This window comes from Diorhabda sublineata, chromosome X (assembly GCF_026230105.1).
Source record: "Diorhabda sublineata isolate icDioSubl1.1 chromosome X, icDioSubl1.1, whole genome shotgun sequence".
NCBI lineage: Eukaryota > Metazoa > Arthropoda > Insecta > Coleoptera > Chrysomelidae > Diorhabda > Diorhabda sublineata.
The window spans coordinates 29,647,685-29,662,229 of NC_079485.1; the positions used below are offsets into that span (position 1 = coordinate 29,647,685).

The window sequence follows — 14,545 nt, forward strand, 5'->3', positions numbered from 1 at the left end:
CTTACAAACCTCATATCTTCCATCTATACGATTCGTTGTAGTTTGGATCTCTTGGTAGATACCTCTGATTCTTTCTCCTTCCTCTTTCATATCTGATACCTCTACCATTCGTCGTTTGTTGTCGAAAATGGCTCAATAGAAAAAAAGCTTTAAGAAGTTATGTCGCAATTTGTAAGCCATTGAATTTTTCTTTAGGGTTAAAAATTTGGTGATGTCTTACAAGAATGTTCCATAATATCCCTTATCAGATGAGATTATCATGGTTGCAATCTTTATAGCTTTCAATTTGAACATTCTAATTTTTTTCGATCCACCTCTTGAAATGGGTCGTCGTGAGGATTAGTCATGCCATCATTAGTAGATATACCCGATTGCTATTACAAATATTTGCTATCTCTACCATTTGTTTTGATTTTGATATCTTCTATTCTTACCAATCTCATATCTACTTTGTTTACCCTTCATTGTTTTTGAAGTGACTGTACCAATGCTTTTCTCAATATCAAATGCTAAGTACACTACCACCTTTATATTTTCTGATTCTTAAAGCCTTCAATGGGTTCATATCCGGCTCGAAGGAACAGACAATAATTATGAGTGTTGCTATAGTGGTAGTAGTAAATAAACGTAATGGTTTACAAAATTCTAAATTAAAATTATCGAATTCTTTTTGTTATATGATTAATGCTAAAGCTTTCAGTTATTTCACATATAAATGATACTATACTGTAGTGTTTTGTTGCTATCTGAAGGATTCATCTTTGTAAGGTGTCTTCATTACCTTTTTTTGTGATAAGATTGTCTAAATAGTAGGGAATGTTTATTTCCCATCTTCTAAGCATCTCCACACAGTATTTGGAACGTGCTATTGTCTGTTTCAAAAAGGAATAAAAGATTCGCAATCAGCAAGCACTTCATCTAGGAAAAAATCCTCAAGTGGAATGGAAAAACAAATCTCGCTACCAATTTAAGGATATTGGAATTTGAGATTATTGAATATAAATCATGAGGATATATATGAGTTAAACAGGAGGAAAGATAGAAGAATTACAGTATTTATGAGAATAGATTGTTACCATAAATTTGTTTGTGAATAAAAACAAGAAATAAATATACATAACAAATGAGCAGATTAAGAAATGTTCTTCGAGATACTTTTTAAAAATAATTTATTTACGACTTTTAAATTTATACAGAAGTTAATAAATCAATACTGTATTAAACCGATGTCAATAAAACAAAGAATGAATCTTAATTAACTACATTGAACTTTTTATTTGATCGGTTTTGGAATCCGCTGATCGTTAGGCAGTGTCAGGGACCTTTCATATTGCTATATGCAAATTTTCAAGATACACTTTCAAACTTTTTAATAATCAGTTACATTGATCACTTTTAAAAATCTTTAAAACTTGACCAATTTTTGATAAATTTGAATAATTGATGATCAATCTCATCAAGATCTACCTTCAATCACAAAGAAACAAATTTATCTTTCGTCAAACATCATAACTGGTAACTCACTGGAGTAGTGGATAATATAAAAATGAATCAAGACAATAGTAATCTCAAAACTTTTCAAATTATCAAAAAATATTCCGCAGCAACAACATCACCTAATTTCCTCGTAGCCATCTTTAGAAGTATCGAACTTGTAATTGGTCTCTTATGACCATTGACATTGACGTTTCGAGGCGCTAATTTTAAATGAAATTTTTAAAAATAATTCTCGAATCCGAGAGTACTGGTTTTGTAATATTAATGTATTGAATATGTAATTGTTTGACTGAATAATATATGCATTGCATTATGCTATACTGAACAAAATGAAACAAAGATTATTATATACTAAAGTTTATTTAATAAAACGAACAAATCATACAGTCCATACAATTATATAATATTCATACTTATCTATAAACTCCCCGTGAATATTTTGCTTAATGAATACACTAGTTTTATATATCACGTGACATTCAAGGATTTGAATTGTAATAAAAACCATTAAGAATTCCTCAAATATTTGTTATTGTTAAATATTTCTAGAAGTAGTCGTCACACTCATATACACTCATACACCTATAGGAAATTAAATAGCGATAAATAACAAATGTCACGTTTATACAAATTCTTTAAAAATGAATATACGGATAGAGAGATTTTGTGATATAGTTATCGGGGATTAAATATTTTAATAAACTTATATAATTTCATTCTATCTCGTTCACCTCTGTGAAATTTTTCTTTATACATTTTATACTTTTTGGATTAACCACTCACCAACTTGTTCATTAATATATGAAGCTTGCCAAAAAGTATTCATATTACAAATTGCTTAGATATCACAGCCGATCATCTGTGAGTAATAAAATATGACTCCACAAACAGAGGTAATGCTGGATTTTGCTAACAATATTGGTTCAACTTATAGATTTGACCATCTAATAACTATCTAATTTTTGAATTTAGACTTTGAACGATTTTATAACAATCCATATTTTCTTCCTATCGGTTTATGTCACAAGCACAAAATGCGGCAACATGGAAGATTTAAAAACTGTTGATACGTGAAAGTTTAATTATTGGTTGATTTGATATTTTGAACAATTAATATGATTTCATGTGCTTCTTTTTCGATTAGCAGGGTAAAAAGGTCAACATAATGTGTGTGCTATCGTCAACGCTGTATACTACCTACCCTTGTCCTGATATATAAAGGTTATCTATTCACCCTTGTTTCTTTTATGTGCAGGTATATTGAAATTTCAATTGCCCCGAACGGTAGTATGCGAACGATACGCAGGCGCTAAGTTAAATTATACGATCGAGTAGTCTGCCATCTTGTTCTATAAATAATCAGTGACGAAAAATTGTAAGACGGAATTATTTCGATAAATTTAATAGAATTTTGTGTTAAACCAGTATTGTGTTATTCGAGTATGTCAATTTTCAATATAGAATAGTATCCTTCTCAGTAATGAGCGTCGTGATACAAAATGTCATGCTACAATCGTGGTCCGCAACGATATCGGCGCCATACTCAATTTTTTAGTGACTTCCTATAACAAACTTTTAAATTTATTTCAAAACATAATAATTGTAATTCATTGTTACTATTTAGATTGTATAACAATTCAAATGGCTCGCGAATACTCCCCGAGAGATAGAAGTATGAGTATCTCCCCCGAACCCCATAAGAGAGACTCTCCCGTAGATTATAAGCATAAAAGTAGATCGGGGTCTAGGTCCCCCAGTCATAGTAGGCGACATAATGGTTATAGATCTCCGACACATCATAAAAAATCACGTAAGTACGTAAAAATCACTATCTACACATTATTTTATTAATTATTTTTGACGAATTATCATATTTTTATTATTTTCAAATTCGGCTAAGCTTAATTTACAAAATACTTTGTTACTGTAATGGAACTTCAACAAAGGAAATCCTCTCTATGATCCCTCAAAATTCTCATTTGCCAGGTGGAACTAAATTTAAAACTGTCATTTTGGATTTATTTTTTTCAAAAATTTTGAATAATCTTTTTACCATAACTAAAAGTTGATTCTAACATAAATGAAAAATTCAATCAGGCTCTTGACAGTGTTTTCAAGTGAAGGTCTAAAAGATATCATACCTGATTCTCACAACTATGAATATATCATTCAAATATTTAGGTAAAGATTGCGTGTAGATACAGAAAAATTATTATTCATTTCAATAACAAAATTGGTTTGAGTTGAAAATAAAAAATCCGATATTAGTGAGAAATAACATCTTGGCGAATAAGATATAAGAACCAGTTCTTTTTTATTTAGCCCAGAATTCGTAATAATATACTAATGGCGATATCGTTGAACATGCTTAAGTATATCATTTATATCGGATAGCATAGATTTGCCGATTTAGCTTTTAAACTCAATAAAATTCTATTTTCAAAACGTAGTTTTTTTATAAAACACAAACTAGATAAATCGGCATCAAATTATCAAAAAATAATATAATAATAACCAGATAATAATTGCGAATTGGAGCAGTTTTCTTACGGGAATGTTCGGAATAGATCCAATTAAACACCGTGTCTGTTAAATGACCAGTAACTAAGATGTGACATCCCATAAATTATGTAGTCAAGAAATTTGTTCATAATCCGGAAGCCAGTAATACCGAGAGCTCCGAATTTGAATTACTTTTAATAAAAATTAACAGTTGAACATTTATCAGTAAAATCGAATTGACGCAATATTTTAACGTCAAAGCGGGTTTGGAGTGTTATCAATTTTTTGTGAAATTTCAAACATAATCACCAAAAAAATCCGTATAATCAGTTTTTTTTTTAATTTAAAAGATACCATTCTAAGATGCGATAGAAGGTACACTTTCTCTATTACTTTTTTCAATTTTAGGCTTTTTAATATTGGCTGAAATGTTTTCTATTAAACTACTCTTATTTCTTAAGCCGGTAACACATTACACAAATTACAAAGCTAAATGCGCGTTTACACAGCGGTGTTTACTACCAAGTACCAGGTTACATATATTAAGGCGACAGTAAATTATCTGCCTTAAAAACACGCTGTGTGTGTCCGGCCTTATTTATTTTGTTATTTCTATAAGAATTTGTGTGAAACAAAGTTTAGTAATATATATATATACGATGTAAGTGGGTTAATATAATACACACAATAATAAAAATCAAGCAAAACAAGTCAAATATATGGAAATTTAACAAAACTTCCGTGGAATAAACATGATTGCAAGGCCTATAATAACAACTTAGGAGCAATTACCTAACAGAAAAAATTCTGATATACCGAAGTGCAGAGATTACATTTGCAATACAGAGACCATGAAATGTAGCCATGGAAATTATTCTTCAAGTAATTCTGCTGCATTTTCATAGAAAGATCTTTCAAATAATGTATTAAAACATCCACATTTATATCTAAAAATTTAAGCCATGACGTCATCATGCTCTCATAGATGACGTCAAAAATAAAAATGTATCCTTACAATTAGTATATTAACGGGTTTCAGGATTTTTCCTTAAAGCGACCGGTTTACGAAATACTGTATATCTAGCATTCATCTCGACGTTTTTAAGATTTGTTGTGATATAAATTTAAATACCAAAAGATTTTTCTGCTTTATTGCAAATTTTATTATTATCATAGGAGATTGTGTGAGGTCAATAAACTCGTATTCGCTTTCAAGGTTATACCTTCCAGATGCTAGATTTGTTCTCCTACCTTTGTTTCATTTCTTATTAGAGAAATTTGATGTGCTAATTTCATAAAATGTATTTATGGGTGCATAATAAATATTTTATGGTTATAACGTGTTTGATTTTGTCAACTAAACCATACAAATGTGGAGGAATATGAGAAATAAAACTAAAAAATTTTACAAATTACTGATTACATTACATAACAGTCTAACCTTCATACTTAATTTACTTGTTTAGTAAGTACAATTTTTTAAAGGGCGAGAGAAAAATATTGGTTGTGAAAATATGAGATTATAGGTTTAAAATTATTATTGGTGATATAAATAATTCAAATACAGTGAAATCTGCATAATGAAGCTAGTGATCTAAAATATATATATATATATATATATATATATATATATATATATATATATATATATATATATATAAATTATGAAAATTATTTGAAAAATCTTATCTTTCAGACATCTATGAACCAATTTGAAAAAAAATTGAGTACAGTCCCAAAAATGTCTGCAGAGATTTCACAAAATTATAATATTAGCAAATTATATAAAATTTCATATAAAGTCAAGTAAACTAATTAAGGATTAAGTAATGAGAAATTAAATACAGGAAATCCACTATTTTTGTTTGTCTTTTAGATCTTCTATTACCAGTTCTCTGTCTTCTTTTTGGTATCATACACACTATTATCTTCACATTTTCTATTTCTTCCATTTTATCAAGATGAACTAGCTATACTATTCCACATACCCTTATGAAGTTAGTAATTGTTGTATCTCCTACCATACAAGTAACTGTGTGTTGTTACTTCATTTGTAGACTTTACTATTCATACATCTTCATCAAGATTTCACTCTCCTGTGTCATAATATATATTTATCAATCCTTATTTTTGTTTGTCTTTTTTCCTTTTCACCACAAGAAAGGTATTAAACATTTGACGACTGTTGAACTTAAGTTTGGCTTACTACATCATGTTCAGCTTCAACATTTCTATTAACTAACTTGGAATATCCGGATAGAAAATTTCACATAAGGTCAAGTTAACTAATTAATGATTAAGTAATAAGAAATTAAATACAGGAAATCCACTATTTTCGTTTGTCTTCTAGATCTTCTATTACCAGTTCTGTCTTCTTTGTGGTATCATACACGCTATTATCTTCACATTTTCTATTTCTTCCATTCTATCAAGATGAACTAGCTATAGTATTCTACATACCTTTATGAATTTACTAATTGTTGTATCTCCTACTATTCAAGTAACTGTGTGTTGTTACCTCATTCGTAGACTTTACTATTCATACATCTTCATCAAGGTTTCTCTTTCCTGTGTCATAATATATATTTATCGATCCTTATTTTTGTTTGTCTATTTTCCTTTTCACCACAAGAAAGGTATTAAAACATTTGACGACTGTTGAACTTAAGTTTGGCTTACTACATCATGTTCAGCTTCAACATTTCTATTAACTAACTTGGAATATTCGGAAAGATGGTTATATTCATACTGAACACTACACCTACAACCCCACTTATTTATCAGACGCGACAAGTAATTCCTTTTTAAATATCGAAGGTATTGTATTAGTATTTCGTATTCATAAAATCCAATCAAAATAATTAATATCTGATCAGTTGCATATATGTTTTTCCTAAAACCTCTTTGCAATGTATGTGTATCTATGTACTTGGCATTATGTCTGTTTTAGCGGCAATCTAATTCTTCTCTAGGTCTTTTATTGTTAATTTCCCCTTAATCTTAACGTTTTTATAGTTTCTCGACACGAAAAATATTTAAGATAAAACCGGCAAATCGACAACCACAAAAATCCATCACTTTTTATTATAGTTTTGAAAGGAAGCCAAACAAATTCACTTATTGGTAGAGAATATTTTTCACTTTGCAATGTATAATGGTATAATGACGTAATATATTTTTTTATTATGTTTTTTATAGTTTTTCAATTGATTGAAAATCAAAAATGCCAAATTACACCTTTACAAAAATATTCTACTTTGTATATTTTTTATAATAGATTCAAAAATACTATTTTTTGATTTAATTGGAAAAACGCGTATTTTAATTCACTAGCAAACGGTATAAAAATTTCAAAACCACGAAAAAATGACTTAAGTGGGATGTCACTTAGCCAGAAATGACTACTGAGCCATAACTAAATGCTGATGATTATATCCTAACCTAACCATGTCTATAGAACAAGTTCTAAATAAAATATGCGATTATTTCATACTTAGGAATCTAAAAGATAAATTTTTATTTTCAGTTTATGAAAATAGGAAAGAAAGTGACTATGATAGTGATTGGGAACATTCACATAAAGATCAGGATCGCGCCTGGGATGGTGCAAGAAAGAATTGCTCTCGTAGTCCCGATTTTAGGGATAGAGAAAGGGATCGAGATCGGGAAAGACGGCATCATCGAAATCGTGATAGAGACCGAGAGCATAGGAGAAGACGATCGAGGAGTAGTGGCTCTCGATGGGAAAAAAAGGCCCGTGACAGGGACAGATATAGGGATGATGAAAGAGACAGTGATAGGTATAGGAATTTCGGAATGGCTATAAAGTATTTTTTTAGCATTGTGTTTAATACCTAATATGATTTTAACAGTGAAAGAAGCCCTGGGAGTGCACCTATCGGAGCTAGTGGATCAGAAATCATTGGATACAAAAGTCAACCTCCAAATAATACCATAATGATACGAGGACTTGCCCAGCATATTTCTGAATATGATGTAAGTCAAAATTGACATTCATCAAGATTTTATTCATTTGTCTATTTATTTGTCTAATTGTTATAGATAAGACAGGATATAATTTCGTGCGAGTTGATGCCAAAGGACATTCGGCTTATTAGGAAAAAAGATACAGGTAATAATCCAATATTATCCAACGTTTAAGGTTTTCTTAGGCCGTTTGCGTAAGGTCGGGTAATGCCATTGGTATCTATTGTGCTGTTTAGGTGCTTCCCGCGGTTTCGCCTTTGTCGAGTTTGCCACATTGGGTGAGGCTGTTCGTTGGATGGAGATTAAACAGGTATCTTAGTTTAAAGAAGACTGTAATTGATTTTACCTGCCATGCGATAAGTATTAATCATATTATTACTTTTTTATTTTGGCCGCTCATTTAAACAAAATACAATGCAACTTCGTTCCAATTTTGTTAAAATTTCACATCTTTTAAAAATAGCGCAAGATTGTGATTGTGAGTCTCGTTAATTATTATATTAAATTGCAAAATCTAAAGTATTTTGTAATCATATACATACACTCGCATTACGGTTTTTTAGATTGATATCAAAATATCTATAAAACGTATGGATTGAGTGGAATACCATCAGTTTTTTGTATTAAATACAAATTTATTTGTTAATACTCTGAATATTAACAAATATTGCGCAATTTTCAAAAATATACAACATTCAAATAGATACATTTCAGTTTGTAGTTGAATAATTGTAAAAAAAGCCTTTTCCAAAATAAAAATTAAAATTTCCCAAATAGTGCTGCCATAGTAAATCCATTTGAGCTAATGTAATGGAATTATAATGACAAGTTGTGAATTTATTATGAAATTATGAACTTGCCAGGATCTTCCAGTTGCAGTTTCTTACAGTGGGTTCAGTATGGCATATCAGTCGATGTATTACCAGTATATGTCAAACAATAATATCAACGAGTAATGGGTATTCTACAGTAAAAACAAACGTATATAAATTTCACCAAAATACTAATGGTTTTACAATATAATTTATAGAAAATTTGAAGGGTAGAATATAGATTGCGGCCATATTTCACGGCATCAACAGCTCAGTAAAAGACTTCATTTCACGTATCTAGGAACTGAAAAGGGTTTCTTTAGCTGTTACTAGATGAATAATTACTAATTTTTTTTGTCATTTCAGGGAGTGTTGATGCTGCAAGACCACTATCGTGCTATAATGCAATATAGTATACCTAAAGATTTGGGCTCTGCCGATAAGCCACCTTCTTTCAAAGCTTCAGCTGATTGGTTTTGCATAAAGGTAACGATCTTTATCTTTAAAATGTTTCTCAGTATATCAAATACTTTTTGTTTTATAGTGTGGGGCTCAAAACTTCAAAAGAAGAGATAATTGTTTCAAGTGTCACGCATCTAGAACTGAAAGTGAAGAAGGGGGTAGTGGTAGTGACGAAATTTGTAATTATGCCACAAAAAGTGAGTAAAAACAAATAATTATATGGTTTTGTCTAACTTATTTCACTATTTTCATAGCAATTATGATGAGAAATTTGGATGCATTAACCACTGAAGATTCAGTTATGTCAGTTTTGAGTACAGCTATACCTGATCTAGTTAAAAGTATATCTGCCGTATGTATAGGAAGGGATCCTCTAACTTCCACGTCCAGAGGACTCTGTTATTTGGGAACAGATAGTACCATAGATGCTTTAGCTATATTCGGAGCTTTAAATAATCTAAAAACACCCCTCACTATTGATGGAAAGTCTGGTAAGTACTAAAATTAAAAATTAATATATATATTTTATTTAATAATTACTAATTATCGATTTCTCCTATATACTTATTTAAACAAATACTTTTTAGTGATAATATCTTATTGTAAGTACAACATGGGAGACACCAAAAAGGCATATTCACAAGCAGATCACGAAGCGTTTCCCAATGCAGCTGTACCTAGTACGTACGCAATGACTGATGTTGATAGCTTAGCAGAGTATGCAGCTAGGCGTTATGCCAAATCTCCTCAAGAATACATGCAATATATAGATTATTATAGAAGTTTCTTTACCCAGCAAATCAGTGCAGGAAATTCCATAACACTCCAAGAAAATCAAATGGATGCTGCCAATGCTGCAGCAGCTGTAGCCCAATCTGCTATACAGCAATTAAATGCTAACAAAACTACTCCTAGCTATTATGATGTACAGCAAACTCCAACTGGAACTGATGGAAAAAAATATCGTAAGTGTTGTTATTTTTCTATGATACCGGTTCCATTTTATATGTATAACGTTGAAAATAGAGAATCCGTTTCTTGATACATAGTATCCTACTCTTATTGATTTATATTTACTCTTAACAATTTTATTGTTTTTTTAGCTGTTCCCGATGTTTCTCGTTATGTCTACGACAAAAATACTGGTTACCAGTATTGCTCAATTACTGGCTTGTACTACGATCCTAACTCCACATATTATTGGAATTCCCAGATCCAAAAATGGCTATATTGGGATCATGATAAACAAACGTACAGCTTAGCACCAGTTTATGATTCTTTCAATCAACATCCCCAAGGATCTACAGAAAGTATGACACAAGAATCTGACAATAAAAAGCAGAAAGTGGAGAAACAGGATAAAGTGAAAGTAGCAAAGAAAATAGCAAAGGACATGGAAAGATGGGCCAAGACACTTAATCAGAAAAAAGAAAATGCTGTGTTGAAAGCTGCCAGTGACTCTAGTGTTAGTTCAAGTAGTGCTTCGGCAGATATTGGTTTCTCTGTACTAGAAAAGAAAACTTTGACACCTACAACAACTGCGCCCCCACCTTTTTTCAACACTGATGTAGAAGAACCGAATTCTTCAGTTTCTTCAGGACCTCTGGTTGCAGCCTATGGAGGAGAAAGTGACTCATCAGGTTATTTATAAATTATCAGCATCTTATTGTTAAATTCATTTGAATATAGCAATTACATTTTTCAAAATCTTTAGTAATTTGGAAGCATTTTTAGCAATGGTAAATTTTTTTTGTAGGTGATGAGGAAGAAGAGCAACTCTTAGATTACACAAAACTAATATGTAACTTGTGTAAAAGACAGTTGGGTTCACTAGATGCATTGAACAAACATGCTAAGCTTTCTACCCTCCACAAACAAAATTTAGAAGCTCGGAGTAAGAAAAAATCGGAAAAGGCTAGTGATAAAATTGTGTATCGCGATAGAGCTAAGGAAAGGAGAATGAAATATGGAGATCCAGACACACCAAAACCCAGTAAATTGAAAGAGAAATATCTCAAAGCTAGAGATGTAGAGCTTCCAGTCTCCTCTGCTTCTGTAATGGAACCCATTGGAGCCGAAAACGTTGGAAATCGGTTATTGCAAAAGATGGGGTGGAGTGAAGGGCAGGGCCTTGGAAAACAAAATCAAGGAAGGACTACTATCATACAGGTATCTTTTAATTTTCAAAATATCTATTATTTTTTAACCCAAAGTTTCATTATTTTTGATGACACAAAACACTATTCATCTCCAAGTTACTATCTGAATATCATTTAGAAAGAAATTTGAAAGATGTGGAAATGAACCTAGAGAGAAATTATCAGAAAAGTAATGGATATACAGATATAGTCAGGCAATTATGAATTATTGAAGCTTCTTTGTCATTTACTCCAAAGTTAATATAGGAATTCCGAAAAAAAACTTGATGGAATAGAGAAGAATAGTCTCTTTAGTTTGTAAACCTGGAGGGAGCCAATGCCAAAATAAGAGTGCAAATCACTTTTTTTGTTCCTTTTCATGGTTTAAGAAAATGCTCATATGAGGTAAAAGTTTTTTAAAGAAGGAAACCAACCCTGGAGTTGTCTATCCAGTCTGAATAATTACAAAAGGTTCCTTTGTAAGATCTTAGGAATATTTGGACCTTAGTCACTGGATTTTTCACAGGATACTGCTGCATCAGGAAGCACTTAAAGAAACTAGGTCTAGCAGAAATCGATGTATAGATGGTGGTGAAAACAGCCCTGTTTTGGTCTTCTTGGACCTAACTTTGGCTTCTCTTCAATTTAAACAGAGGATTACGTGAATAGAATTGTTGATTCTTATGAAGACTTCAATTATACATGAACACTTAATTCTGATTTGTTAGAGGTCTTTTCAATGACCTAGACGTATTACTAACTGTAATAAACTGTAGTTCTCGAAGGACCAAACAGTGTAACGATGTGTTCAGTAACCTCGATATATTTTTTTTCAGGCGGAACAACACAGCAGCACTGTTGGTTTGGGAAGCAAGTTGCCAGGATATACAGCTTTAGCAGGAGAAAGTTATAAAGACTGTGTAAAGAAAATGATGTATGCTCGGTACCAAGAATTGACAGAAAAAGAAAATAGTAACTAGTTTTTAGTTTGTTATTTATGTACAGCATAATTAATAATGAAATTCGAAATATTTGAAAATAATTTTCATAAGACTATAATGAAAGTATGGTGATGATAACACATTTATATGAGAGTGTAGTACTCTATTGAAGATGATCTAAGGATACAGAACGGTTTTCACAAATGTATTTATTTTTGGAATAAATGTAAACCCAAACTTTCATTTTAGTCTGCATCGTGAACGTTTTTTACGAATCTATTTCTACATTGTTAGTTATCATTATAGTGCCAAGTATAATTACATATAATGTGCTATTTATATTTTTTTTATAATTAATAGATTACTATTCAGTAGTTTTCTGTAAAATGAATTGTGAAGATGTAATTCGAGTTTGATTTCATAACTCAGGAAATATTTTTTTTTCATGAAATATAATGTTAATCAAAAGTTATCATCTTTTTGTTTTATACCTTACTACTACAAAATCAATGCCACATGTAGCCATGATTGGAAGAGAGGAGGAATCAGTTGATCCAATGAAGAAATGGGATATTGTCAAATACTATAAGCTACAAGCGTAGAAAACTTCAAAAGTCTGGTGAATAAACTAAATAGCTATTATATTGCATAATAAATTCCATACCGTAACATAAACGAAGGAAGTAGAAGCAAATATACAAGATATTTTTAAAACTGAAGCAAATACTCAATTAAAGTCTAAATGGAGAAATGCATTTTTTACTAATACATATAATCATGTAATGACAAAACACTTGAAGACAGGTTTAGTTTTGACAGAGTCAGATTTAATTGAACTATGAAACCGATATTTGAACTAGAAATAGCAATTTATTTATCAAGATAATCTCAGATATGAACAAATTTAACTTTGAAGCTAATTTTTTACTAAATTAAACAAAGAAAAATTAATTTTTCATACATTAAACTTTGAAAAACCATCTTTCGTCACATTGATGTCAGTTTTCACCAGATAAAATAATAAAAAGCTATTTTTTCACTAAACGAAACAATTTAAGCGAATCTGAACTAATAATTGAACTCTGGAAAGCGAAAGTTCCACCGACTTAAACTTAAAGGCATTTTAGATTAAATTAACTTATGAAAGTTACTTTATGAGCAAATTTAATTAATAAATACAATACTTTGAAGAAGAAAATTTCAAAAAGAGAAGTATATCCAAATTACATCCAGTTATTGAGCAAATTCAATTTGGGAGAGACTTTTTTCACTAAATATAAAAAAGTCGATGAAATTAGACTTGCAAAGCCCTTTTTGGCCACATTGAATTTAAAAAGTCCATCTTTAACCAAATTAAACTTTTGCCAAATTTATACACGGAAAAGCCAGAATTTGACCAACTTGAACTTTATAAAGCCATTTTAGACTAAATTCAACTCAAAAATCCACTTTGTTAGCAAATGTGTTTTGGAATGACCTTTTTTCATTAAATTTACAAAAGCGAATTATGTTAATAGTCAATTTGCCTTTTTTGATCAACTTAAACCAATAAAAACCAATTTTTACCATATTAAACTTATTTTATTACTTATTCGTTTATTTTTTGCCAAAAATAAACTCGAAAAGTCACTTAAACATTATAAATTCATTTTAGACAGATCAAATTTTAAAATACTACTTCGTGAACAAATTTACGTAATTTTAAAAAAAGAATTACGTTGGAAAAAAAAAAGGAATTTTTGATTAAACTAGACTTCGAAATCTCTTTTTGACCAAACTGAATTAAGAAAAGTTCATTTTTGGCAAGTTGATATTGAGAAAACCAACTTAAACTTTATAAAACAATTTTAGACTAAATTAATCTTGAAAAACCCACATCGTGAGCAAATTTAATTTGGAATGGCTTTTTTTCACCAAATTTCAAAAAGTGGAGTCAATTTTTAAACAAATTAGACTTACAGAGCTCTTATTGGTCAAATAAAACTTGAAAGAACCAAAGTTCCACCAGCTTATTAAGACATTTTAAACTCAATTGACCCCATAAAAGCCACTGAGTGAGCAAATTCCAGTTTTGAACAAGTTAAATCTAAGAAAGCACTGACTAAATTAACATAAAAACAAATGAATTTCTAAAAATCTAATTTCATACCAAAATAATATAGTGGATGTTAATGTCATCTTCCAAACACCATAGATTTTCAATTAA

General features: G+C 30.4%; 1 protein-coding gene across 2 annotated transcripts; it reads left to right on the plus strand.

The window, feature by feature from the left end:
* The first annotated feature begins 2,738 nt into the window (after positions 1-2,738).
* Positions 2,739-12,807, plus strand: LOC130451852 (RNA-binding protein 5-like). 2 transcript variants are annotated; one of them, XM_056791168.1, is made up of 12 exons: positions 2,739-3,311; positions 7,526-7,799; positions 7,872-7,995; positions 8,062-8,131; positions 8,223-8,296; positions 9,165-9,284; positions 9,343-9,457; positions 9,515-9,751; positions 9,848-10,225; positions 10,364-10,900; positions 11,017-11,429; positions 12,235-12,807. In XM_056791168.1, the coding sequence occupies exons 1-12, from the start codon at positions 3,272-3,274 to the stop codon at positions 12,376-12,378; spliced, it is 2,526 nt and encodes an 841-aa protein (XP_056647146.1). In that variant the 5' UTR covers positions 2,739-3,271; the 3' UTR covers positions 12,379-12,807. The 2 variants fall into 2 exon arrangements, with proteins under 2 accessions (XP_056647146.1, XP_056647145.1); XM_056791167.1 differs by having other exon boundaries at positions 2,748-3,307.
* Positions 12,808-14,545: the final 1,738 nt, after the last annotated feature.

Coding starts and splice junctions, on each gene's coding strand:
- LOC130451852 (XM_056791167.1), top strand. CDS start 3,139: ATGGCTCGCGAATACTCCCCGAGAGATAGAAGTATGAGTATCTCCCCC. Junction 7,996..8,061: donor AGCATATTTCTGAATATGAT/GTAAGTCAAAAT, acceptor TAATTGTTATAG/ATAAGACAGGATATAATTTC. Junction 10,901..11,016: donor AGGAGAAAGTGACTCATCAG/GTTATTTATAAA, acceptor TTTTTTTTGTAG/GTGATGAGGAAGAAGAGCAA.